The sequence below is a fragment of the Sesamum indicum genome, linkage group LG8 (assembly GCF_026168435.1).
Source record: "Sesamum indicum cultivar Baizhima isolate 11 linkage group LG8, ASM2616843v1, whole genome shotgun sequence".
NCBI lineage: Eukaryota > Viridiplantae > Streptophyta > Magnoliopsida > Lamiales > Pedaliaceae > Sesamum > Sesamum indicum.
This window is the reverse complement of record NC_142664.1, coordinates 29,721,113-29,745,953: the sequence shown is the minus strand read 5'-3', so window position 1 is coordinate 29,745,953 and position 24,841 is coordinate 29,721,113. Positions and strand designations below refer to the sequence as shown.

General features: G+C 36.6%; 4 protein-coding genes across 5 annotated transcripts; 3 read left to right on the top strand and 1 right to left on the bottom strand.

The window, feature by feature from the left end:
- The first annotated feature begins 2,814 nt into the window (after positions 1–2,814).
- Positions 2,815–5,879, top strand: LOC105169481 (uncharacterized). Of its 2 annotated transcripts, XM_020696163.2 has the most exons (4): positions 2,815–3,064; positions 3,145–3,611; positions 4,121–4,468; positions 4,567–5,879. In XM_020696163.2, exons 2-4 carry the CDS (start codon positions 3,159–3,161, stop codon positions 5,188–5,190), a joined length of 1,425 nt encoding a protein of 474 aa, XP_020551822.1. In that variant the 5' UTR covers positions 2,815–3,064; positions 3,145–3,158; the 3' UTR covers positions 5,191–5,879. The 2 variants fall into 2 exon arrangements, with proteins under 2 accessions (XP_020551822.1, XP_011088177.1); XM_011089875.3 differs by having other exon boundaries at positions 2,815–3,611.
- A 6,274-nt stretch (positions 5,880–12,153) lies between these two features.
- AGP9 (arabinogalactan protein 9) lies at positions 12,154–13,831 on the bottom strand. Its single transcript, XM_011089874.3, has 2 exons — positions 13,097–13,831; positions 12,154–12,516 (listed from the first exon to the last, which is right to left on the bottom strand). The coding sequence occupies exons 1-2, from the start codon at positions 13,685–13,687 to the stop codon at positions 12,433–12,435; spliced, it is 675 nt and encodes a 224-aa protein (XP_011088176.1). The 5' UTR covers positions 13,688–13,831; the 3' UTR covers positions 12,154–12,432.
- Positions 13,832–16,463: 2,632 nt separating this feature from the next.
- On the top strand, positions 16,464–18,519 carry LOC105169479 (SWIB/MDM2 domain superfamily protein). The gene is made up of 2 exons (XM_011089873.3): positions 16,464–16,875; positions 18,073–18,519. Exons 1-2 carry the CDS (start codon positions 16,576–16,578, stop codon positions 18,190–18,192), a joined length of 420 nt encoding a protein of 139 aa, XP_011088175.1. The 5' UTR covers positions 16,464–16,575; the 3' UTR covers positions 18,193–18,519.
- A 2,194-nt stretch (positions 18,520–20,713) lies between these two features.
- On the top strand, positions 20,714–23,774 carry LOC105169478 (Pentatricopeptide repeat (PPR) superfamily protein). The gene has a single exon (XM_011089872.3). The coding sequence runs from the start codon at positions 20,896–20,898 to the stop codon at positions 23,350–23,352; it is 2,457 nt and encodes an 818-aa protein (XP_011088174.1). The 5' UTR covers positions 20,714–20,895; the 3' UTR covers positions 23,353–23,774.
- The last annotated feature ends 1,067 nt before the right edge of the window (positions 23,775–24,841 follow it).

Genomic DNA, 24,841 nt, shown 5'->3' with positions numbered 1-24,841 from the left:
TCGATTCGATTATATTTAATTTAAATAAAAAAAATTAAGACGAAAATCAAATAGTGGTACTGTTCATTAAAACCGCCAATAGGGTGATTTTTTTTTAGTAATACATCAATTCGATTGAATTGATCAATATGACTAAAAACAGTAATGAATTATATCAATTTAATTAATATATTAATATGACTAAAACTAGTAATAAATTACAATAACTTACATAAAATTAGATAAGAACTCACAGAAAATGAGATGACAAACACACGCTCAATGATACTTAAAATTATTTATGGGACCTCGGTTATAACCTTAACCAATGACCGAATGAATAGATGATTGGTGAATAGGATGAGTTGCATGCACATGAATGGAAGAAGTGATGTTTATCTGAAATTGGAAATTATAAGCAAAAAGTCTTGAATTATCGCTTTTCGCATGCTCTTCTTCATAGATAGATATTTCCACTTTATTCTTTAGTTCCGACACATTGGCACCTTTGTTTCGTTCATATTCCTATATTTGAAACATATGGACACGGGCAAGGCCACTCACGATTGCTGCCCCCCGCTAAATGGAAAAAGGTCACTTGTATATATATATAATGTTAGTCTGTCCGAACTCTTTAATTAAAAATTTTGTTACGTAATTTGTGTGAGGAAAATAAAAAATAGGTAAGTATGACAATTTGTTTTTGTCTAAAAATTGCTATCAAATATTCTTGCACGAGAAAGATTTTAATTAAAATCATTACATTTACTTACTGGTATATATTTTGTGTTGGTAGGTTTGATGCAAGATGTTGATTAACGTGGTTTAATTGCACATCCGTCCCCCAAGTTTCTTATAATTACATGTGAAGTGTTATTTTTTAATTAGTTGAAAGTATCAGAATCATATCACGTCCCCTCTGCATCTAATAGGATTTTCTTGTTAGCGCGAGTTTGCAGTAATAGACAAAGGAAAGAGATGGTGGGAAACTGCGGACAATAACAAAAGTACAAACGGCGGAACATGTGAATGCTTCCTCATATACATCGTATGATGTTCAGCCCATAACATAACCACCTTCAAATCTCAAACAGAAATCCACACACGAGAATACACCCACCCAACCCAACTCATTTCTTCTCTCCGCAACAAACTCCAGTTGACACAACGGTATAAATTATGACTCAGCACCAGCACCATCCCCTACATAGTATACTGCTAAATGTGCCTTATAATGCCAAACATTGAGTTGGGAGTCATCAGAAACTCCCGTGCAGGATTATTAAATTACTTGGTACAATCAATAATTACGACAAAACATATATTTACATCAACAAAATACATGTAAAGGATCCTATATTAAATTGTATGTACTAACTCCTTTTTTTAATCTAATACTAAAATCTCATTAGATTGAAATTTTAAAACGATTCACTTTGAGCTTTTTCACTTTCGTAGTTTGGATAAATGGTTGATAGGACTCAAATCGATTTGTTATAGGATTTGATAAATTAATAAAAATTATAAGTTGTTTACTTGATTAGATTGAGTGATGAACGAAAAAGTTTAAATAGTAAAAATATTGAATACTTTATGGATTTCTCAATCAGATCACATGTGGTCTGATTTCATATCAAGCCCAATCAAGGTTTGTTTTGAGCTTGTAGGATCGAACTGAGCCGATATCACAAAAAGAAAATAGTTTACACGATTAGATAAATGACACAATTCAAAGTTATACCTAAATGTAAAGAGGCCCTTTTCTTATTAGAAGATTTTTCTGTTTGTGTTCCGTATATAAGATTTTACATTTGTTGTGTAGCCGTTAGATTTCTATGCAATTTTTTGAATTTATGACGCACTTAATCAATTTTCAGTGTTTTAGTGCATTGAAAAATATAATTGATCGCTTACCTTAGAAAGAAGAAAGCAATTACACAACAAAATACCTCATTTTTATTCCATAAATTAATCTCAAACAATGTGAATCATATTATGTCAGCCCATCTGAAACAATGTTGCACAAATATGGTTCACACCATTTAATATTCTGGTATTTAATTGAAAAAAGAAAAGAAAAAAAACCATAAAATTTGTCGGTTTCGGGCCACGATGGAATGGGTTGTTAAATTAGTAGTCAGAAGTAATTAATCAAAGTATTTGGGCCCATGAAAACAGGAAGTTTTTGCATCGTATGTGGTGAACATATCTTAGTTCCTCGTATTATACAAGTATTCACGAGTCTTTACATTACATACTCTCATGGAGATTTCAGAATGTGTTCTAAGCTTGTTCAGCTCTCTTCATAGTGGTCGACAGCAAATCGGAAAATAATTTTTTTTTTAATAAAAAAATAAATAGATTTATAAATGAGATCTCGATTTGGAATCTTATAAATATGAGATCATGAATTTAAATTTAATTATATATTACTTAAGTATGTATAGTGATGTATGCGAAATTGGTTAAAATTTATAATTTGATTCTTCTAACATATAGATAGATAGTATTGGTGCAGTATTATAGTAATTTGATTTCAGCTACTTTATAGACTTGAAAATGTTATGAATGTATGTACTGTGTGTGTAATGATGTTTGGTGGAAACGCATTCAAGCATTGATTACTGATTGTAACGGAATATTTTGTTTATTTACATTTTTACCCTCCGTGCGAAGCGAAATTGCTTGCAGTATCCTACTGCAACGTTCAGACGCTATACAGAACAGAATAGGGCATCACCCCCTGAAACATATGATATTTGCATTTTGACCCCTCCTGAGCGTGAGACCCACTCGCCTCACCCCTATCTATCACAGCAGCAGCAGCCACACTGCCTCTCATTTTCTCTCTCCCCCGAGTCGCTTTCACGCTGCTCTGCTGCTCTCTCTAAATAACGCCACCTTCTTCTCAAACCATTTTCCCTCACTTCTGCTTTGCGCTCCTTCCCCCCGTTTCTCTAACTACTATAACACGCTGCAAACTCTGTCTAATTGAGAATTTTGTTCGTGTATTAACAGAAGGATCTCATGAAAAATGGTACTAGTCCTATCATGTAATCCCCGTTCTGTGTCTAGCGCTGCAGAGGTACAGTCTTCTGCGTGATTGTTTTTGTTATATATACTGGGTTGTGATATATACATATATATATCTGTGTTTATATTAAGTTGCGACGAGAAAGATGGAGAGGAAACAAGGGTTTTTCTCGGCATTGAAGGAGGAAGTGGTACGTGGCTTGTCTCCAGCAAGGTCACGAGCGAAGAGTCCGGGACGGAGCGCGTCGCCCATGTCGGGTTTGCTCCGGAGGAAGAAGGTCAGTACCAGTAACTCTGGGTTGTTGATTGCAAGATCGGGCAGCCTGAGACCGGTTGGGGAGACGCTGACGCCTTTAATGGAGGGTCCGGATCCCGATGGCGAGGAAATCGGAGAGTCGAAGCGGGTGGGTTCGGGCCTTGGGCAGTGGGTTCGAGGGCAACTGACTCGAACCCCGTCGGTGGTCGTGAATGAGAATGGTTGCGGCAGCAAGAGGTCCGATCTGAGGCTGCTGCTTGGAGTAATGGGTGCGCCACTGGCGCCGGTGCACGTTTGCACCACTGACCCTTTGCCTCATCTCAGTATAAAGGACACGCCCATTGTACGTATTACTATTTCTGTGCGAGCAGATATCTACTTATGTAAACTTCTGTTTCTTTGTTACTGTACTTTGTTTGTAAAGGATTTTTCTGACGGAGATGTGGATTAGAATTGAATTAATAGTTCTGTAAAAAGGTAGTTTAAGTTTAACCACGAGTGAGAGTTCAATTTCTTTTTAGGTTCGTTCTTCTGTTTGATGATGAAGAAGTGATGTAGATTTGAGATTTGTTTTGAAATTGAATCGGTTCTAACGATCTTTGTCTCTTACTGAAAAATATAATATACTAATTGTCTATATAGAGAGCGCTGATGTTGAGTCTTGGACTAGACTTTTAAACATGGGTGCAAAATCTTTGACTCTCATGCTTGAAGAATAGAAAACTTCTGGATGACGCTATCTGCTGTCTTAATTTGAAACACCCAAAACTGTTCTTTAGCATTCATACCATGCTGTTACTCAAGAAGAAAATTCCCACTACTTGGTGTTACAAGGTTTTTGCAATGTTGTAGGAAACTTCGTCGGCCCAGTACATATTGCAACAGTATACTGCTGCTTCCGGAGGGCAAAAAGTCCAGAACGCCGTTAAGAATGCTTATGCAATGGGAAAGTTGAAGATGGTAGCTTCCGAGTTTGAAACTGCAACAAAAGTGGTGAAGAACAGGAATGCTGCTAGAGCTGCTGAATCCGGTGGATTTGTCTTGTGGCAGATGAATCCTGACATGTGGTATGTGGAGCTTGCTGTTGGAGGAAGCAAAGTTCATGCCGGCTGCAATGGCAAGCTAGTGTGGAGGCACACACCATGGCTCGGGGCACACACTGCCAAGGGACCAGTTAGGCCCCTGCGCCGAGCCCTTCAGGTGAAGATTTGATCAAATTTTATATGTTCGTTTTATTTTTATTGGTTTTTGTTATTCCAGCCTTCTGATCTCATGGAAATTCTGGTGTATGATTTCAGGGACTTGATCCGAGAACCACGGCTAGTATGTTTGCTGACTCCATTTGCATTGGAGAGAAAAATATCAATGGAGAAGACTGCTTCATTCTGAAGCTTGCTGCTGACCCTCAGACATTGAAAGCCCGGAGTGAAGGACCAGCAGAAATCATAAGGCATGTACTGTTTGGTTACTTCAGCCAGAAGACCGGGCTTCTTGTTCACATGGAGGATTCACATCTTACCCGCATCCATTCTAATGGTGGGGATGCCGTTTACTGGGAAACTACTATCAACTCCTTCTTGGATGATTATCGGCCTGTTGAAGGAATTATGATTGCTCACTCTGGACGATCTGTCGTGACCCTTTTCCGATTTGGAGAGATGGCAATGAGCCATACAAAGACCAGGATGGAAGAAGCCTGGACAATTGAAGAGGTTGCATTCAATGTTCCAGGTCTGTCACTTGACTGTTTTATTCCACCGGCAGACTTGAGATCAGGTTCCATCAGTGAAACTTGTGAATTTCCACGGGAGGAAAGAGGAAAATCAGGAATTGCCCTTGCAGCGCATCGTGCAAAAGTTGCAGCGCTGGAGAACTCTCATACTAGCAGCATTGACAACGTAGTATGGAAGGTTGAAATCTGACCAAGTAGGATCAACTTCTGGCAAATGTTCATATGGTTAGGCAGTTTCTAGCTTTACTAACACATAGAAATAACATATAGTCTCAGTCTATTGAGAAATTTCATTATAGTTGTCACGTCTCCATTAGTCTCTGTTATAGAGCATAATCATATACAGGTTCTTGCCGAGCCTCATTGAACATACTCCTATAGCAGAATCCAACTAGTGGGTGTTGGAGCTCGTTTTTTCTGGCTACGGGTTTGGGCAAATGGAGGCTTAGTTTTCAGTTTACCTCTGTTTGATGGGGAAGGGTGGTGAAGCTTTAGTATTAGTACTGGCAAAACCATTGAGATTTTTCTCATTTTCATTTGACTAACCTTTTCCCAACCTAATATACACGGCTTTGGCAGTTAGAAGGGAACTACTGCTAATTGGTTGGGTTTTAGTACATCCATCGGTTCTTGTGTGTCATTTCCGTGTCTTAGTTGTTTGTCTAGTGTTTTGAAGTCTCCCTTTCCTTGGGAAGGAGAAGGGAATTCCTCTGTAGCTTCTAGGGAGAGGAGGCCAAGTTAGCAAGTGAACCAACTCTTATGGTTGCAAGTAGCAGCAGTTGTCTTCACCTGCTGGGTAGAAAACCTTGTAAACTGGAAAATATCCCATGAGTTACTTGAATTATTTATGTAATGTTTACAAATATCAGTTTTTTGTTAGCTCTGTAAATTGTATATATATTTATATATATATATATATATATTCATATATATGCTAGTGCTTTGAAGTAATAGTTGTTTTGAGCATCCATGGTGAATTTTATGCTGGCAACAGGAATCTTATCATATGTTACTTGGGAATATTTTAGGAAAAACTTGTGGTGCAGCATGTAAGAGGGCTAGTTGGAAATTGCTTTAATAATATGGTGGTGGCTGCTTTTCCCACTGCTCATTGCTACTTTTTGGAATAGTTTTCTCTTTGAAACCGCCTTTTTGGTGCTGGGACTTGGACTTGGACTTGGACCAAAACCCATCCGTTTGTTCATTTTTGCATAAAATAATGTGGGCCTTGGTGGGGTTTGGTTGAAGAGATGAGTTTTGCCCTTGCCTCGTTTAGGGCAAAATTTTGAGTGTATGATTGCACCATATGCACGAGTTGGCAGAGTAAATTAAAGTTGGCCCGCCCATGTGATTTCTTCATCATTTCCCACCCTTGTTCTTTTCTTTTTTAGTTTTTACCTACCTCAGCTGGCTCCATGCTTCCATATTTGCCCCTCCCTCACTTTTTCCTTTTCCCCACCTAAATTTGCTCCCGTAAATTCCTATTTAGATCTTGTATTAGAAATTGGTATTGGGTTGCATATATTCATATAATATATTGAGCGCTTAAGTTATGAATAATTGACCCAAAAATAATATTTGATAATATGTTGTGTGATTTTGGTATCAAGTTTCATAATATTTTGAGTTGGTATGGGACATGTGAATGCGGTTGACAAGACGAAGGGCGACCTCTCTTAATTACATGCTTCTGCAAAAATGACATCAAACTGTGAAGTGAGATATAACTGAGTATCCTCATCTTCTACCAAGAAATCCTGCACTTATTCTGTAATGTCTTCTTCACCACCTACCTCAATCAATCAATTTGTACACCCATATTTAATGTCACGCTTATTTTACCCCTTTTTTATTTTAAGTCCAACAAGTATCCATACAGGTAAGATTGACACCATCTTAACTCCTTACATTCAAAATTTTAAAGTATGTGAACTCACCACAATCATTCAATTATTTTCACATTTGTGATTACCGTCAAAATTTTAAATAATTACCCTTTATATCCCTTTGGTTGTCCTAACATTTTCACAACCTATCTAATTAAAACATCAAAGAGCTATTATCAAAGCCTTCTCAATGTTGTTCTAACTGTATCTTGTCTTGTAATTACGTATCCATCTCATCACCAATCATACTACTAACATCCCCGAATAAACATAAACTGCAAGAAACGCTTTTCCAAATAATTATTTGTCTATATGCCTGAAAAAAGTAGCTAAAACTCCATAATATTATAACAATAATCCCATGTTCCACCTCATTTACTTCCTAGGATATTGCATCGTGCAGTGATTTGATTCTAATGGTTGACTCTCTGCTGTATATTTGAACTCACCGCAGCCTAAGTTATTTTCTCTAGACAAACTCGTACTAACTTCCACTTATTTTAAGTATTCCTAAATTTCATCGACGTCGGACCCAGCGTAGCACCATGTGCTAAACCCATAGCGACTGCTGCCAGTGAAGCTTGCCCAAACACTTTTAATAATTCAACATGTGGTCCTCTAAGTTTTTTTTATCTCACATTTACCCCTATTATACATGACCTCCACCGATTAGACCAGCTAATATATATATATATATATATATATATAAATTGACATCAAAGTCAAACAAGTTCGGTAAATTAAAATATTATACAATTAAATTAATAAAATAAATTCATAGTAAAAGCAACGAACCAAAGATGATGTAGGAGTAGAGTATGTACATAGCCTAGAAGAGCTTATAGGGTGGCAAAATAATGAACGAGTCCCCAAAGTATTGAAACAAGGGTAAATTTCACTTTGCTACACTTGATTATATGTTTGATGTTTTGACCCCTCAAGTTATGAAAATCTATACTTTGTTCACTTAAATTAAGAGAACACTAGTTATTTCTTAAATTCGTTTCTAGTATTTTGAGAGAATATTGAAACTTTAAAATTGTTGGTTTAAATGAATAATTTAAACTAAACTAATTTTTTTTATTTGATAAGTGAATTTAAACTCAAAGTATGATTTAAAAACTTATCAAAACATATTGTTTTCATTCTCAATAGTTGTAACGAGATCATCATTTTTAGAAAAAATATATGGTCTAGAAAGAATAATTTTAAATCTATAAAATGATAATATGAGGTGTACGTATCACCAATTTTATTCAATTTTCAATGATAAATAGACGTCAACTCCATATATAATCTTGCAACTCGTTAATACCTGTTTTCTTGATAAAGGATCAAAATAACCCTTCTCGTAATATTTCTAAAAAATCTTTTATAAATACAAATAAAGTCAAAAAAAGCACTTCTCAGCTGAAGAAAACAAAATACATATATTTTTATAATTTAATAGGCGAAAATGCAAAAATGCACATAGTTGGGGGGGAGGAAAGTGAAATTCAACCGTACAGTTATAAATAAGCATCAAGAGTTGGGAATCTCCCATATGTGACACTAGTACAATATATATATATATATAATAAAAAAATTAAAAAAAAAGTAGTTGGAAAATTAATAAAAATGTGTATGTTTGATTGAGATTTAGTTGATGTCCACTTAAATTGGGGGATTTGTGGTAGCGGAGGTTTAGGAAATGTTGTGAAATTGGTAGACAATATTTCCCATTTTCAAGGACCATTTTGCTATTATTTATTATTATTATTAGTGTAATAAAGACTGTAAGGAAAACATGATGGAATTTTCTGAGTTTTAAATAAAAATTCCTTCTCTCTCTCTCTCTCTTTGAAAAAGTGTCGGCAGAGTCTGAGAAATGGGCAATGGCACATTAATGAGAAGCCCATAATTGATAATATTTAACAATCATAATAGAAATAAAAAAATAAAAGTTTTAATAATTGAGAGATGGAAGGTGTAATTAATTCATTACTGAAGCATTTATGAGTTCCATGTTATGTTTTACTTCACACGTACAGACGCCTTCCACGTGCATTTCCACATTGCCCCTTCCAAATCTCTCTCTCTCTCTCTCTCCTTTTTTCTCCTTTAATGAAAATGATAATGATTATGATTATAAATCTATAATAATGCACAGACACTTTAAAAAATTACTCGTTGTAGTGTAAGACATAGCTCGAACACATGTCGGACACGACCTCAGCGTGTTCGGAAAAAAATTTAAAAAAATGGGCACAGTGCTTCAGCATGTCCGACACGTTAAGAGTTACTTTACGATTTTAAAAAAAAATTGGGCAAAAAAATGAATAATAGTTTCCCTTTACTCTTCAATACTCTTCTTCTTCTCTCTCTCTCTATCTTTTTTCTTTTTCTTCTTTCTCACTTTTCTTTTACTTTCTCCTTCAAAACCCTAATTTCATGACTACTGTAGCGGCTCGTTCTGAATAGTCTAGGTTTGGGTGAAATCAATTTTTCTTAAAAGTATTCATAAACTATCCATATCTGTTTGAATTACGGTAAGATGATTTTTCTACAGTGGGTTTAAACTTGTGAAATCAGTATTGTTTAAAAAAATGTTACATATATTAATTTTATGAGAAATTATTTATATATATATAATGAAAAATATATTATTCATAGCCGTGTCAGTATCATATCATATTCTACTTTTCTTAAAATTTTTCATATCGTCGTGTCGCCGTTTTCGTGTCTATGCATCATAGTTGTAAATGTTTTATATATTTAATATTATCCTCTATGCCAATTAATACACTAGTTACTATTATTTAGTAATAACTATAATTAATTAGTAAGATAAATAATTATATACTACTAAAATAAATTAATAGTTTTACACATGTGTCTCAATTTTTTAAGGTTTGTGATGGAGCAAGAATTTAACAAAGGATAAAGATGTCATTTCTAGAAGAAGATGGTAAAAATAAAAACCACCATATATTTTTAGAGTTTTATGTATTTACGATATTAGCCTTGATAAAATAATTATATCCATATATATATAGGGTGAAGATCATTGAATTGAATTGGGGCTTCTGGTTTAATTGTTGGACGGGTGAAGAAGGAAGGAAAGTTATAGGGTGGGAATGCGTGGGCCAAAAGCTGATACCTTTTATTTATGTGAATCCATTATTGATTGTGTCGGCCTTATCGTTCTCTAGGCTTAGGCGTACTTTCCAGAAGATTATTTTAAAAATTTTCATGTTCTTGGATCCTAATCTATTATTGCTTGCTAGCTTTCATCAATAATGTTAGTAGGGGTACGTGGATGTTACCCATGTGGTTGCAATATGGATTCAAATGGTGGGCTGGATCTCATTGGATTGGGTTGGGATGGATCCATTTGGGTTCAAGTTGAAATCAATTTTGGACCCATTTTAGGAGATCCAAGATCTTCATTCATACAGCCATTACCATCTGTGTTACCAAGAAAGGGCCCAAACTAGGATCTCTGTCTTTCTATTGCTACTGAGCTTACCATTCGGAGGGAAGAATGAGATGGAGCTTTATTTGGGCCTACCTTCTAGGATCGCTCGGTCAAAGAGGGAGCTATTTGACATTGTTCCGGATCTAATTTGGAACAAAATAACTGGTTGGAATGAGAGGCTACTGTCCCAAGTGGATACTTATTCAATCCATTATCCAAGCTGTCCCGACCTATGCGATGGGGTGCTCCAGACTCCCGGTCACGTTATTAAAGGAAATTCAGAATATGATTGCCAATTTCTGGTGGGGAAACTGGGGGAAAGCATAAAATTCATTGGGTATCTTGGAACAGTTATGCGATAGAAAGCTTTTGGCAGGTTTGGGGTTCCAGGTGTTGCATCTGTTATGTTGGCTAAGCAGCTGTGGCAGATTCTGATGCAGCCTGAGCAACCAAGTGCTTAAGGCGAGGTATTTCCCTAATGGTGATATTTTCTCTGCTTCGTTGGGAAGACGTCCCTTGTTTACATGGCGGAGTCTGGTGGCGGCGCAATATCTTTTCCGGGCTGGATGTCGATGACGGGTGGGGTCCGGTGATCTTATTCGAGTGTGGACTGACCCGTGGCTTCCTCGTCCCAGATCTTTTCGGCCCATTACCCCTCCCCCAGCTTCGGGCAGTAACTTGAGAGTTTCCGAGCTGAGGGATTCTGTTAGTGGGGAGTGGGAGGGTTCAGGAGTTATTCTGGCCGATGGATAGCGAACTTATTCTTAGTATCCAGCTTAGTCGAACAGGGGAGGAGGATATTTTGGTGTGGCACTATACTAAGACTGGCTTGTTTTCTGTCCGGAGCGCCTATCATCCGCTTGCGAGTTGGAGGCTCATCCTTGTTCGAGCTCCCGAGGCACGCGGGATCAATGGTGGTGGAGGAAAGTATGGCAAGCTTTACTTGCAAATAAGATCAAGGTGTTTGCTTGGCGAGCTGTCTTAATGCCCTTCCAACCAGTATCAATCTGTCTAAGATGGTGCGAGAGCTTCAGGGGGAGGCCCGTTCTGTGGGGCGTCTGATGAGGATATCATGCACCTTTTGACCCGCTGTCCTTATACTTGCATTGTGTGGGGTATGTCCTCTGTCTTCATTATTTAGGACTGTTAAGGCCCGGGATACCAGTCTCTAGATGCAAGAGGTTTCCTTCCGCCTTGATGACAGGGATTTTTGTCTCTTCTTGTGTATCTGTTGGTCGGTTTGGTGGTGCCGGAATCGTAAGCTTATGGAAGGGAGTTGTCTGGAGCCCTCTCAGGTGTTCGGTTTTGGGGTGCACTCCATGGAGGCTTTCCTTGTGCAGAGGAGAGTCTCTGAATCGGCATCTAGGCTCCAAACTCCTCTCGATGGCACGTTCCCACGGCGAATATTATAAAGCTTAATTTTGATGGGGCAACTTTTGAACGAGGCATGGAGCTGGGTGCTGGGGTGGTCGCTCGGAATAATTTGGGGCAGTGCGTGGCTTGGCTGCATGGCAGGGACTGGGGAGTTAGCAGAGGCTTTAGCAGCCCGGGAGGCGATTCTTCTCCAAATAAAATTTGATTGGACGAAATCAATTAAAAAGTGAGTGTGATACACTTATCACATGATTGATTATTTTTCTAATTACATAGTAATTATATTATAAGTATATTGTACTTGATATATAATTAATTCTCGTCCTCTCAAACTCAATTTGGATTAGAATTTCCTTACTACACAGCCGAAAAACCAAAAACTGCACAAGAAGTGGGGACACCCAGTTAATAGTCTCTGCTCTATGCAACACATAAATTTCGCAAGAGAGAACGTTAATATAACAGTATTAACAAGAACAAGGATGAATGTTGAGAGATGAAACAGAGTAGCTAGGATAGTCTCATGAACAATAACTCACTCCTGAGAGTTTCAATACAAAAATAAGATCCAAAAGGTGCCGAAAGAATCCAAATCAATGAAGCCAAAAACTCCAAACCAGAACCAGAACCCTATGGGCTAAATGCAACAAATACAAATATATAGATATATATATGGGCCGGAACTCGGAAGTCAATAGCCAGATAAAGTAATAATCTAAAGTAGCAAATAGACCACAGCCCATCCGGAAACAAAGCTACCGATGATCTTCTGCAACGACCACACTGCATTTGCTCCACTCTGCAATGAATATTTCAAGATAAAGAAGGGTTTATATGCAAATTAGAAAGTAATTTGTTTGGATCAACAGTCAGTAGAATTAAAAGAAAAACTATTTAAATGATAACTAGAACAACCTTATATTGATAACGCACACATTAACCGCAGGAAAGTTCCCAAACTATTCTGGGTATTAATCAAAGTTCCTGTATTAATTGAACCATCCATTCGTTTTCTCTCCATCACTAGAATCTGAACTTGTTAATTTTCTATCGACATCATATACACATGAGGCGTTGATTGTCTACTGCAGAAGCTAGTTTCACCATAAAGATAGTTTCAAGCTTTTCGAATAGATTTGATCATTTCATGACAATTTCGAGTTTCAGTTGTGTATATAATTCCATTCGAATACACACTAGAGCTCAATATAGAAATTAAGACCTATACTTGCTACACTTATTATTCATATTTCAGATAGGATGTATATATATATAAATATATGACATCATGCATCAACGCAAAGCGAATAGAGTAAGGAGAGAGAGAGAGAGATTTCAAAGTACTGGTAGACATGTGAAATGGTACGGTTGTCAGGTACCTGATCGGTGGCTGATGGAGCAGGAGAAAGCGCCTGAAGACTCGGACCTGGAGCTGCAGTTGGAGGTGCCGGAGGGCTCAGCAACGATGGAGACGGCGCAGGAGACGTCGGCTTTGATGGAGCTGGAGCTGGAACAGAAGCTGGTGGTGAAGCGAGTGGAGCAGGGGTAGGAGCAGCCGGTGGGGGCGGAGTAGGAGCGGGAGGCGGAGGAGACGGAACTGGAGGAGGCGGAGTCTGAACGGGTGGAGGAACAGCCGGAGGAGGAGATGCAGGTGGGGGGGAGCTCACGGGAGGAGGAGTGGCAACAGGCGGAGGAGAGGCAACAGGAGGAGGAGTAGCTGGGGGTGGAGTAGTTACAGCTGGCGGAGGGGAAGAAACAGGAGGCGGAGACGAAGTCGGAGGTGGTGTAGCTGCTGGTGGTGTGGGAGAAGTTGGAGGAGGCGAAGCTGTGGTGGTAGGGGGAGTGGAGACAGGGGTGGTAGGAGTAGGCGGAGCAGGAGTTGCAGTCGGAGAAGTAGATGGAGACTGTCCGGAGACGCCGGCGACGGCAATGCAGATCAAAGCCGTAAACACAAGCAGTTTCCGAGCCATTATTAATAAAATGTGGTATGCACACACTGTCCTCGGCCCAACCCGCTGCGCACCGAAGAGACAGTGAGTGAGTGTGAGAGTGAAGGTTAAGACGGAGTCTGTGCAGGGAATGAGACAGTATATATAGGAAGGGGGAAATGTAGGAATGAAACTGTAAAGACGTTTAAAAGCTGAAAAAGGTGTATATGTATGGTATGAAACCGTAGAGGAGTAAAAACAAAGATGCCACCTTTTTATGTACTGGTGTGTAGTTCGTGCAACACTAGGAATTGGGAGTTGTGATTTGTAACTACCAAAATCCTCTGCAGTGAGATATATACTATAGATGGGTCCCACCCACTCCTTACCCATTTCTCCATATGTCAATTCTTAAATCATCATACTAAGATGTAAATCACAACAAAAGTGGTAAAATCAAATTTCTTTACTTTTTAGCCATACAGTTTCTAACATCAACTTTGCAACTTTTATCATCACTACTGCTCCAATTCTGGTGTTTAAAGTTGGATACATCAAATTCGGGAAAAAAAAAAATCAATTCGCTATTTGACTTTTATTTTCTTAGAACTTTAATAATTTTATTGAATTTTGATTTTTAGTATCGATCTATTATACATATATAAAACATTTCTGTACTGTTTTTATTATTTTAATTAATACAATTTCAAAACATAATGTATAAAAAATTATTATTTTTAAAATTTAATTGATTTTTACATTTGAAACGGATATTCAGAGAAAAATTTAATAATTATCAAAATTGAATCAACTAATTCGATTTGATACAGGGTAATAATATTTTGATATATGGAATTTCCGTTCAATAAAATCTCAATTGGATTTTATCCAATGAACAACCTAGCGAATTTTCAATTGCCCTAGTATAGTTAGTCAATTTATATGAGAGTAAATAAGATTTTAAAAAAAAAAGATAATGAACATAAATTAAATGATAAAGATGGGCATCTTCATTATAAAATGGAAGTGGCTTCACATGTACAGACTTAAGTTTTTTAATTTGAATGTGTTTGTGGGTTGGGATTGACCAATTTAAGGATTGTCCGAATAAGCTTTAAAGAAGTGATTAGTTTTCTTAATCAGAAAATTTTAATTATAGAAAATAAATACAAGGTAAAAGGATGAAACATGTGATGAGTGATGATGGTGGGTATAATTTTCCATCCATCAAAGTTTACCTTCTACTCTACTTATTCATATACTTACATCATACTTAGAATTACCCCGTTTTCAAATTTATAAAATCTAGTTTAATTAATGAAATTTAAGAAAAAAAAAACCAAAAATTCTTACATTTATTATTAACAGTGGAGTATTTTTGCCACATTCATACAGGACAGAAGTATGTATGCATTATATTTTTTATATCGCATTTACATGTATTTTAATTATATTTTTTAAATTTAAAAATAATAATATATTAAATCATTTGTTGATATAACTTAAAAATGTGATGCATTATATCCAAGTGATGGTGGCTAGTTTGGTTGAAGAAGACAATCAAATGGTGGCGTAGACGTGGCACGTAGGGTTGGTCTTGATTTGATTAGAATCAAAGGAAGGAACAGAAAAAGAACACTATGCTTAGACACCAATTTACCAGCCTGTCCTCATCATTTGCTTAATAAACTAATCATTGCACCGCAATTCCGCTTCCCACTTACTGTTGTTATTATTATCATTATTATGTCTTTTGTTTTGTGAAAATTAAATTAATTTTATTTTTTTTTCTTATTCGTCTCCTGTGATTAAAAGTGACATAAAAACTAACGTGCATTATTGATCGAATTGAAACATCTCACCCAACTAAAGTGACATACTATGAATCAAATCAAAGCCTCTTATCATGGATTATAATACTATGATTATTTTCGAGTAAATTAAACTATTTGATTTATTTTACATTAATATTATATTTCAAAATACTTAAATAATTAACCTATGCATGTTAAGTTAAATTCTTGATATGACATTAGTGTTTTTTTTTTAAAAAAAAAAAAGAAGAAGACTGGAATTGATGTAAGACAAAAGAAAAGAAAAGCAAACAAACTTTTTAATTTCAAAGAAAATAATTGAGATTTTTTATTACTTAGTGAAAAGTGGGGGAGGAGAAGAGGGAAGGGGGGGCCCACGTGTGGTGGCGTAGATTGGAAGGGAGGAGGAATAATAGGGTAAGTTTGGTGCAGTCATCAATTTGCTGTGCCTAAAGTGGATAGCGATGATCATGCCGCTCATGTCATGTAATGCAATAATACCCCATAACAACAGTTGGAGGCTGTAGCTACCTGCTCCTGTCTCATTGACGCTTCAATCTTTCTCGGACTCATCATTGATTTGTTTGTAGCAAATTGAATCATCAAGGATTTGGTGGCAGTCATAAACTCACTCATATTAGAACAGACAGCCCACTACTCAGTTTACTTTTGTTTATATTTTTAAAATTATGATTTTTCAATCTCGTATTTCCGAGGGAATTACGGTCTATGTTTTGAGCAGTGTGTGTAGATTATAGTCATTAAGGGTTTGTGTCCAATTTGGACAGCAATTCTGAAAGAGGCAGAGGTGAACAAAATGTTGGTAAAAGGCAATATGAGTTGGACAAAAGGGCCTTATCCATTTGGGCCTTATCCATTTGGGCTTAAGGAGATCGTTAGTATTTTCTTTATGGGCCTCATCCAAATTACGCTTGGCCCAATAGTGCAGTGGGTGTGTGGGCATTTCAGTAAATAACCAAATGAAAACCTGATAAAGTTGGAAAACGGCACAAGAGGCGGGGAGTGTTATTTTTGAAGTCTTATCTTCTTCTTCTTCTTCCAAACCCTTCTTCATTTCCAATAATCTCTATATTCACACCCGCTGATTGCTCAACAATGCCCATGTCTTTGCCTGTCTTTTCGAGTTTTCTGCCGGCCGAGACTCGGTCCTTCTGCCACTCCGCGTCTTCCGCCCCTGTCAGCATTGTTTCCGCTAACCTGCGTGTTTTGCCATCGGTGACGGTTTCTGCCTCCTCCAAGCCCGTTATGGAGACGAAGAAGCGCGAGCCCAGGGGGATAATGAAGCCGCGCCGAGTCTCTCCCGAAATGCAGGCGTTTCTCGGCGGTGTGCCTGAGATTCCCCGCACTCAAGCACTCAAGGAGATTTGGGCTCACATTAAGCAGCACAATCTTCAGGTATATACACATTCTGGAAACCTAGTTTTTATATATTTCTGGGCCTGTATTGTTTGTTTCGTCGCATTTTTGTATCTGATGCTTATGACTAGGCAGGTCTTTCTTTCTTCCGTTGACTTTGATTGTTAATGAGTGTCTTGGACCGTTTATTTATCTGTACTTTTACGTATTACTCTGAAACTGTCTCGCCTTGCACTGTGGTTATGTTATTTAGTTTTGCCTTAAGGGTTAATTCCAGCATTGTCTTTACTGTGCTGGCTTGGACCTAATGTCAAGAGTTTATCTGGTGATTTTGTTTCTCCATTCTTTTTCCTATCTATATGGACAAATGACAACGTGGATAAAGCATGTGATCCTGAGACTGAATTGAGTATTTTAATCTTCTATGTTAATGCGTTTGTTTACAGCTTGACATTGTGATGTTGGTATTGATGAAGAGAGGATTCTTTAATGGACAGCTAACATTTTAATTGTACAAAATAATTATGGGTTTATTACTGCGCCTTACTCTGAATCTTAATATCTTTTCTGTTCCTTTTTTCTGGGGTTACTCGTACAAATATCTGGCAATTATTACATATCGGGGTCAAAAATTGTCAAGTAGTTTCGACTTCTATTGTTGCAGAGTTTGTCTGTTAATTAATTGGAAGTTTGTGCTTGATTTGCTCAAATAGAATTAGGTTGCCGTGTACCTGAAATTTTATTAACATATTGCACGCGGCAAAGTGGTTGGACTCAGCTGTACCATGCTTAGTTTTGTAGACTATATTTGCAATTGTCGACTTTTTCCTGCTGGCTGCCTCAGAGTCAGCCTCTATTTTTAGTCTTATTTATTTCAGTCATATAACTAGATGATGGAAGAAGCAAGATGATAGTTCATGAGTTGGTAGAGAAGCAGGCAATATATCACTTGAGTTTTAGGCTGTGTGTTGTGAAGGTTAGCTTTGCATTGCTTTTGCGTTGGTTTATTCCAAAAGTTTCAGTAAACATGAGTTCTCTATGGATAAGCCAACCGTCTTCTTAATTTCTGAACTACTGACTAGTATTTAGTTTTGAATCCATTATCAGCATTGACTTGAATATTTTGAGGAATCTCATACAATTACTTTTTCACTGTTTCACTAAATATTGGTTGAAAATAATTCAGTCATTTCATGTTTACGTAGAACGAACTTGTTTCTTTTTTCTTCATTTCAGGATCCTGAAGACAAGAAGGTCATTATCTGTGATGAGAAGCTGAAGAAGATTTTCGGAGGAAGGGATCGTGTTGGGTTCCTTGAGATTGCTGGCTTGATTAATCCACACTTTCTTAAGTGAGAAAGTGAATGAGTACAAGGATTATGGCTTTGCATCTTGAAAGGAAATCAATCTTTTTTGTAAATGAAGTTTCTGTTGATGAATGATGTCAGTCTTTAGGAATCACTAGCTATTGTTTTCCATTATAGATAAATTTCAAAGCTCGTGGGCGAGAGGATCAGTCATCATGACTGATTTTGCCTTCGGATGCACTTGTAGGCTTTAAAGTGCAATGCTTTGTAGTGACTGCAAATATATGCATTCTTGATGGATCTCAAGACTGGCACAAAAATTCTTGTCAAGTATGGTGTACGTATGATTTGATTGGCATTCCTTTTTTCTGATTAAGTGCAGGTATCGGCTGGTAAAAAGTTTCTCTAGCTGGAGCAGCTTCATTTATTTAATTATATATCAGAAAAAGGCTACTAAATGTTGTATTATCCCCATTCTCTGGAGTACCCTACTCCTGCATTCTTCCATGAAACTGACTGCGTTTTGTGTAACAGTGTTGTAAAAATTACGTTGTTGGTTTTGAAGAACAGTTGTTAGGAATTATTGATGTTAAATGACAAGACATTTAAGTAATAAAAATTTTATTTTGAAAGTGGAGTTTTATTTTAGGATAACCTAGAAAGGAAACATAATGTTTGAATTCGTTTTTTGAGTGTTTTGTTGTATTTTGTGGACATAGAGAGAGAAAAATAGAGATAAATAAGTGTGTGTTAGAGATAGTATGTATGTTTGGATTTGTTTTTTAAGATAATTTAAAATAAGTATTATATGTTTAATGTTGTGTTTTGGGAGACAAAAATTACTATTTATTGTTAAATTATTGTCAAATCATGTGTTTTTTATATATATTTATGTATATGTGTGTGTGTATATATATGTATGTATTTATGCTAAAATAGTTAAAAACACCTAAATAAGGTGTTTTAAATGATGACTAACATTGGGTATGTTTTAACTTGTATCGAAAATAACTTGAAAATGAAAACAAACATAGTGAAATGGTTTTGGAGAGGAGAAAGAAACAATTATTGGTAAAATGGCCCCCTTATTTTCTATTGTAAAATTTGGGGATAATCATACTGCCTTTTTTTTTATATTTAATGTAATTATACATAATTTTTTTATAATTTAGAAAATTATATTTAGTAATTTTAATATTTATTTTTGTTCAATAAATAGATTTATTCGTTAGTTAAAGTTTAATAATTTTTTTTAATAATATTATAAAAAAATAAAATAAAAATTTATATTTACTTACGATTGATTTATTGTAGATCAAACAAATATTTTTTTATCAAACTATTCTTATAAAGATGAAAATAAACCTCCTCGCATATGTTAACATGTGAAAATGTATAAGAACAATTTGATTGTAATAAGTTAATAATAAGTTAATTGAAGGTAAATATGAATTTACATCGAGTTTTTTTGGCTAATATTAACAAATTTAGTGGTTTTTTTATGTACAGAGTAATCTTTTTGATAGACGAAAACAAAATTAGGAGTACTAAATATAATTTCTCAAATCATAATAATTTAGGTGTAATTATATCGAATTCTAAAGGGGAGTGGTATAATTATCCCTAACATTTGAAGCATGGGAACAAGATAGTCCTTAATAGGGATGCTTACGCTATGGTTTCGATTTTTCTATAATCTATATTCAAATCGAATTATCATTGATGGTGTTGTAAAATAATTTTTTAAATTGTCATTTTTAAAATCAAAGTTAAAGGTTTAGTTTTGTATGGTGGCGGGTGGTTTGGGGGTTTTAATATTTATAACAAAAATAAAATATTGTGGCTAACAAAAATCAAGAAATAAAACAAATGTTTGTATGTACAAGCAAGAAAAACCAATATTATGCACCATAAAACCACCAACATTTTTCACACCTTTAAGTAAATTCAAATATAAGACCACATATATTAATCCAACAAGAAAGTACTTAATTCAATAAAAGCAAATGATCGATTTTAGAGAAAACAACGATAAAAAATAGAAAAATAGAACAAAAAGTGCGGTAAGAGAGAGAAGAGGAAAAAGGGAAGAAAAAAATATAGGGGAGAAGAATGAACGAAAAATTGAGAGAATAATCAAATGGGCTTAAATAATTAAACATATTTTTTTGATATAAAATCCAAATATAAATTTTACAAATATGGACTTTATAATGTGAATCTTTGCTAATATATAAATTGTAGGATTGTATAATACGAATATAAAATTCTTTTAAAAAATTAATTAGTTTGTCAAATTATTATATACATATAACTTAAAAAACTAATTATATTATTTAGCGGTGCAGTTCAATTTTTAGTAATTTTTTTAAGTTCTAAAATAAAATCAAATTAATATTTCGATATGATTTTACTTTAAATTTAAATTTACGGGATAAACATGGAGCTTGATAACAACAACTTCAAAGATTTCGAGCAGTGTTAAATTTTTTTGATGAGCCTAGTCCTTATACCAAGAATCAATAAGTATGTTGGAAAAAGCCATTTTATCAAAGTTCACGAACCAATACAATTCGTTGCATGTACCAAAATATTGAGCTTGTGTTGGGTTGGGTGGTGTTTTATGTAGCAAGATTTGTCCCTTGAGAAGGAAAAGATTTTTTGTTGAAGCGCAAATGGACCAAGAATTTGACTGCTAGACATTTGCAATTGCAAAACCCCCTTCTCCCACTCTGGATTTGTTTCGGCGCCAATGGCAGAAAAACTAGCTCTTCCTCTTCTCCTCCCAAACCCACCACCACCAAAACCTTTCTTCCAAGACACCCACTCCTCCGTCCCTGTTCCCTCTCCCCCGCCGCCCTTAACCCCTCTATTCCAAGAATTCTTCCACCACCAACAGCCCCAGCCCACCACCTCCTCCACTTCCCCGAACTACCCCTCCTCGGTACCAAGACCACGACGTCGCATTGGAAAACACGGAGATCCCAATAAGGGTAAGCCTTGGTTTCACAACCGCCTCTCTTCTCAAGGTGAGCTCACTCTTCACTCCCTCATTCATCCTCAATTCAACATACAACAGCTGGACGATGAGTTATCTTCTTTGTTCAATTCTCGTCATCGAGAAAACGAATTCTTAAACGATTGTACAGATGCAGTATTTTCTGATGTCTTGGGTATAATTAAGGCTTTGGGCTACTATAAAAAATGTGACTTGGCTTTAAATGTGTTTGAATGGATTAAGAAACGTGAGAATTCGGAGAATTTGATTAATGGGTCTCTTGTGGCGGTGATTATTAGTATGTTGGGCAAAGAGGGTCGGGTTTCTACTGCTGCTTCTTTGTTTCATAATTTGCATAAAGATGGATTTGGGGTTGATGTGTACGCCTATACTTCTTTGATAACCGTTTTTTCGAGTAATGGGCGGTACAGGGAGGCCGTAATGGTTTTCAAGAAAATGGAGGAGGAGGGTTGCAAGCCTACTTTGATCACGTACAACGTGATTTTGAATGTTTATGGCAAAATGGGCATGCCTTGGCATAAAATTATGGCGGTTTTTGATGGTATGAAGAGCTCGGGTGTTGCTCCTGATGCTTACACATATAATACCATGATAAGCTGTTGTCGACGGGGCTCTTTGTATGAGGAAGCTAAGGGAATTTTTGAGGAGATGAAGTTAGCTGGATTTGTGCCGGATAAGGTGACCTATAATGCGCTACTGGATGTTTATGGAAAGTCCAGGAGGCCTAAAGAGGCCATGGAAGTTTTGAGGGAGATGGAAATTAATGGTTTTTCACCCAGTACTGTGACTTACAATTCCCTGATATCTGCTTATGCTAGGGATGGTTTGTTGGAGGAAGCGTTAGAGCTCAAAGCTCAGATGCTTGAAAAGGGGATGAAGCCAGATGTGTTCACTTATACTACACTGTTGTCAGGTTTTGAGAAGGCTGGAAAGGATGAACCTGCAATGAGGGTATTTGAGGAGATGCAACGTTCAGGTTGTAATCCAAATATATGCACCTTTAATGCTCTAATCAAGATGTTTGGAAATCGTGGAAAGTTTGCAGAAATGATGAAGATTTTTGATGATATTAAGGCTTGTGGATGCAAGCCAGACGTTGTTACTTGGAATACCCTTTTGGCTGTGTTTGGGCAGAATGGAATGGACACTGAAGTATCTGGGGTGTTCAAAGAAATGAAGCGATCAGGTTTTGTAGCTGAGAGGGATACTTTTAACACCTTAATAAGTGCTTACAGTAGATGTGGATCTTTTGATCAGGCAATGGCTATTTATAAGCGCATGTTAGAAGCAGGGGTAACTCCTGACCTTTCCACTTATAATGCTGTTTTGGCAGCGCTGGCTCGGGGAGGGCTGTGGGAGCAATCGGAGAAAGTTTTTGCTGAAATGAAGAATGGCCGATGTAAACCCAATCAGTTGACTTATAGTTCCTTGCTTCACTCATATGCTAATGGGAAACAAATTAAGAAGATACACGCTCTAGCTGAAGACATATATTCAGGAGTAATTGAACCCCACACAGTGCTGCTGAAAACCCTTGTTCTGGTCTATAGCAAAAGTGATCTATTAATGGAAACAGAGCAAGCGTTTGTAGAGCTAAGAAGAAAAGGTTCCTCTCCAGATATAACTACTCTGAATGCAATGGTCTCAATATATGGTCGCCGGCAAATGATTGACAAGGCAAATGAGATCCTAAACTTTATGAAAAAAAGTGGATTCACGCCTAGTCTGACAACATACAATAGTTTGATGTACATGTACAGCCGTTCTGCAAATTTTGAGAGAGCTGAAGAAATACTGAGGGATCTGCTATCCAAAGGAATCAAGCCTGATGTCATTTCATACAATACTGTAATCTATGCATATTGCAGGAATGGTCGGATGAAAGATGCATCAAGAATTTTCTTAGAAATGACAGAATCTGGACTTACTCCAGATGTAATCACATATAATACCTTTGTTGCAAGTTATGCGGCTGATGCAATGTTTGTGGAGGCTACTGATGTGATTCGATATATGATCAGCCATGGTGTCAAGCCAAATGCAAGCACATATAATTCCATTGTGGATTGGTACTGTAAGCTTAATAGGAGTGATGAGGCAATAATGTTTGTTAGTAATCTTCGCAAACTCAATCCTAATATTTCTAAGGAGGAAGAATGCAGATTATCAGAACGGCTGATGAAGAAATGATTATAAATGCTTCCGTCTGCAATGGATTCCAGCAGCACTGTTTCCTTCTCTGCTCGTTCTGTTACCAACCCTGAAAGCTGTCTACATTAGTTTTCTTTCCCAGAAAGTGACTTGATGAACAGGCTTCTCTCTATATATGGTCTTGTTGCGACATGCTTTTTATCTGGTTTGCAAAGGTGACATTGATTCTTGAAAGACTAATATGTAGGACTTGGAAATCTAGAACACAGTTATCTAATGTACCTTCACAATTAGTAGGTACAGGTGCAGTCACGTACAGCTGTGCGTCATGGTCTCAAAATCACTTTGATGTTGTATTATGAGACATTTCAGAAAAGAGAACCAAATTGTGATGTAAATATTTCTATAGTAGAAGCTATACATTTTAAGTAAGTTTAAATAAAGCTGTCTGTTCTCCCGTCTTCGCATTTATTTTGTTGTGACGGTCACTGCTGCCGAATGTGGATTGGCTAAATATATTCTTTCCAACATTTTGAAATTTCTTGGCTTGCAAGCTAGAGCTGGTGTCCTATGGATTTCAAAGCCGTCCGAGAGGCCATTTATCAGGTGCCTACGCTACCACATTTGGAGGAAATTGTGCTTCTTGTGAGCATGACTGCATGAGCTATGGCAGTCCCCCCCGAGCTAAGATAGGGTGGGCTGAGGTCAAGTAGGGCGAGCTATTGCTCAGACAACCTTATTGGTTTAGTCTTGGTTGGTCAAGCTGATGAAGTGCAGTAAAGGCAGTGAGACAAGCACACTTGATAAGCGGAGCTTTGATGTTGCCGAACTGGGTCCAACAGGACTAGCTAGATTCTGGTGTACTTTGATTGTTGAGGAATTGAGATGGGACAGGGTTTGTCTGAAGAATCAAGAATGTACTCAATTCAGCACTAACTTCAACAAGAAGAAATGGAAGATTGTCCTGACCGCATTAAGTATATATAAGTAACATGTGTTGACCGTTAATCTGGATAGAAGTGATTTTCCAATACACTCCTAACTCAATTAATTTTTAATTCTGCTATACTCTCTATATGTTAATATTTGAAATTATACGGAATCAGTAATTACATTTACATGTATGTATATTTGGCGCACTCCTTTCCAATTTTAGGTGGTTCAATGCCTTATCCGGCCTTCAATCTGTGGATACGGATATGCGCATAATTGCACTTACCAGCCACCATAAAAATAAAAAATTGGTTCCTGTCCCTACCACCTATTATTGTTATTTTTATTGCTATTTAGGATTAAAAGGATTTTACAATTTTAAAGTAGGTGAACCTCATCAATTATTTCTCTAAACTAAAAAAACCTTCACTTACCCTCTTATTTTTGAAATAATTATTTGAATTAATAAAAATAAAAAAAATACTCTTCACTATTAATAAAATGTGCCCCTCTCTATAATAAAGTATATCAATTAATTTGAGGTCAAATTTTGTTCAGTTAAGCAGTATAAAATTATTTTTTGTAATTTAATTTT

Bases quoted from the DNA above. Each gene is read 5' to 3' on its own strand.
- LOC105169481 (XM_020696163.2), top strand. From the start codon at position 3,159: ATGGAGAGGAAACAAGGGTTTTTCTCGGCATTGAAGGAGGAAGTGGTA. The intron at 3,612-4,120 runs GTACGTATTACT...GCAATGTTGTAG, and splicing joins GTATAAAGGACACGCCCATT to GAAACTTCGTCGGCCCAGTA. The intron at 4,469-4,566 runs GTGAAGATTTGA...GTATGATTTCAG, and splicing joins CCCTGCGCCGAGCCCTTCAG to GGACTTGATCCGAGAACCAC.
- AGP9 (XM_011089874.3), bottom strand. From the start codon at position 13,687: ATGGCTCGGAAACTGCTTGTGTTTACGGCTTTGATCTGCATTGCCGTC. The intron at 12,517-13,096 runs GTACCTGACAAC...TATTCATTGCAG, and splicing joins CTCCATCAGCCACCGATCAG to AGTGGAGCAAATGCAGTGTG.
- LOC105169479 (XM_011089873.3), top strand. From the start codon at position 16,576: ATGCCCATGTCTTTGCCTGTCTTTTCGAGTTTTCTGCCGGCCGAGACT. The intron at 16,876-18,072 runs GTATATACACAT...TCTTCATTTCAG, and splicing joins TTAAGCAGCACAATCTTCAG to GATCCTGAAGACAAGAAGGT.
- LOC105169478 (XM_011089872.3), top strand. From the start codon at position 20,896: ATGGCAGAAAAACTAGCTCTTCCTCTTCTCCTCCCAAACCCACCACCA.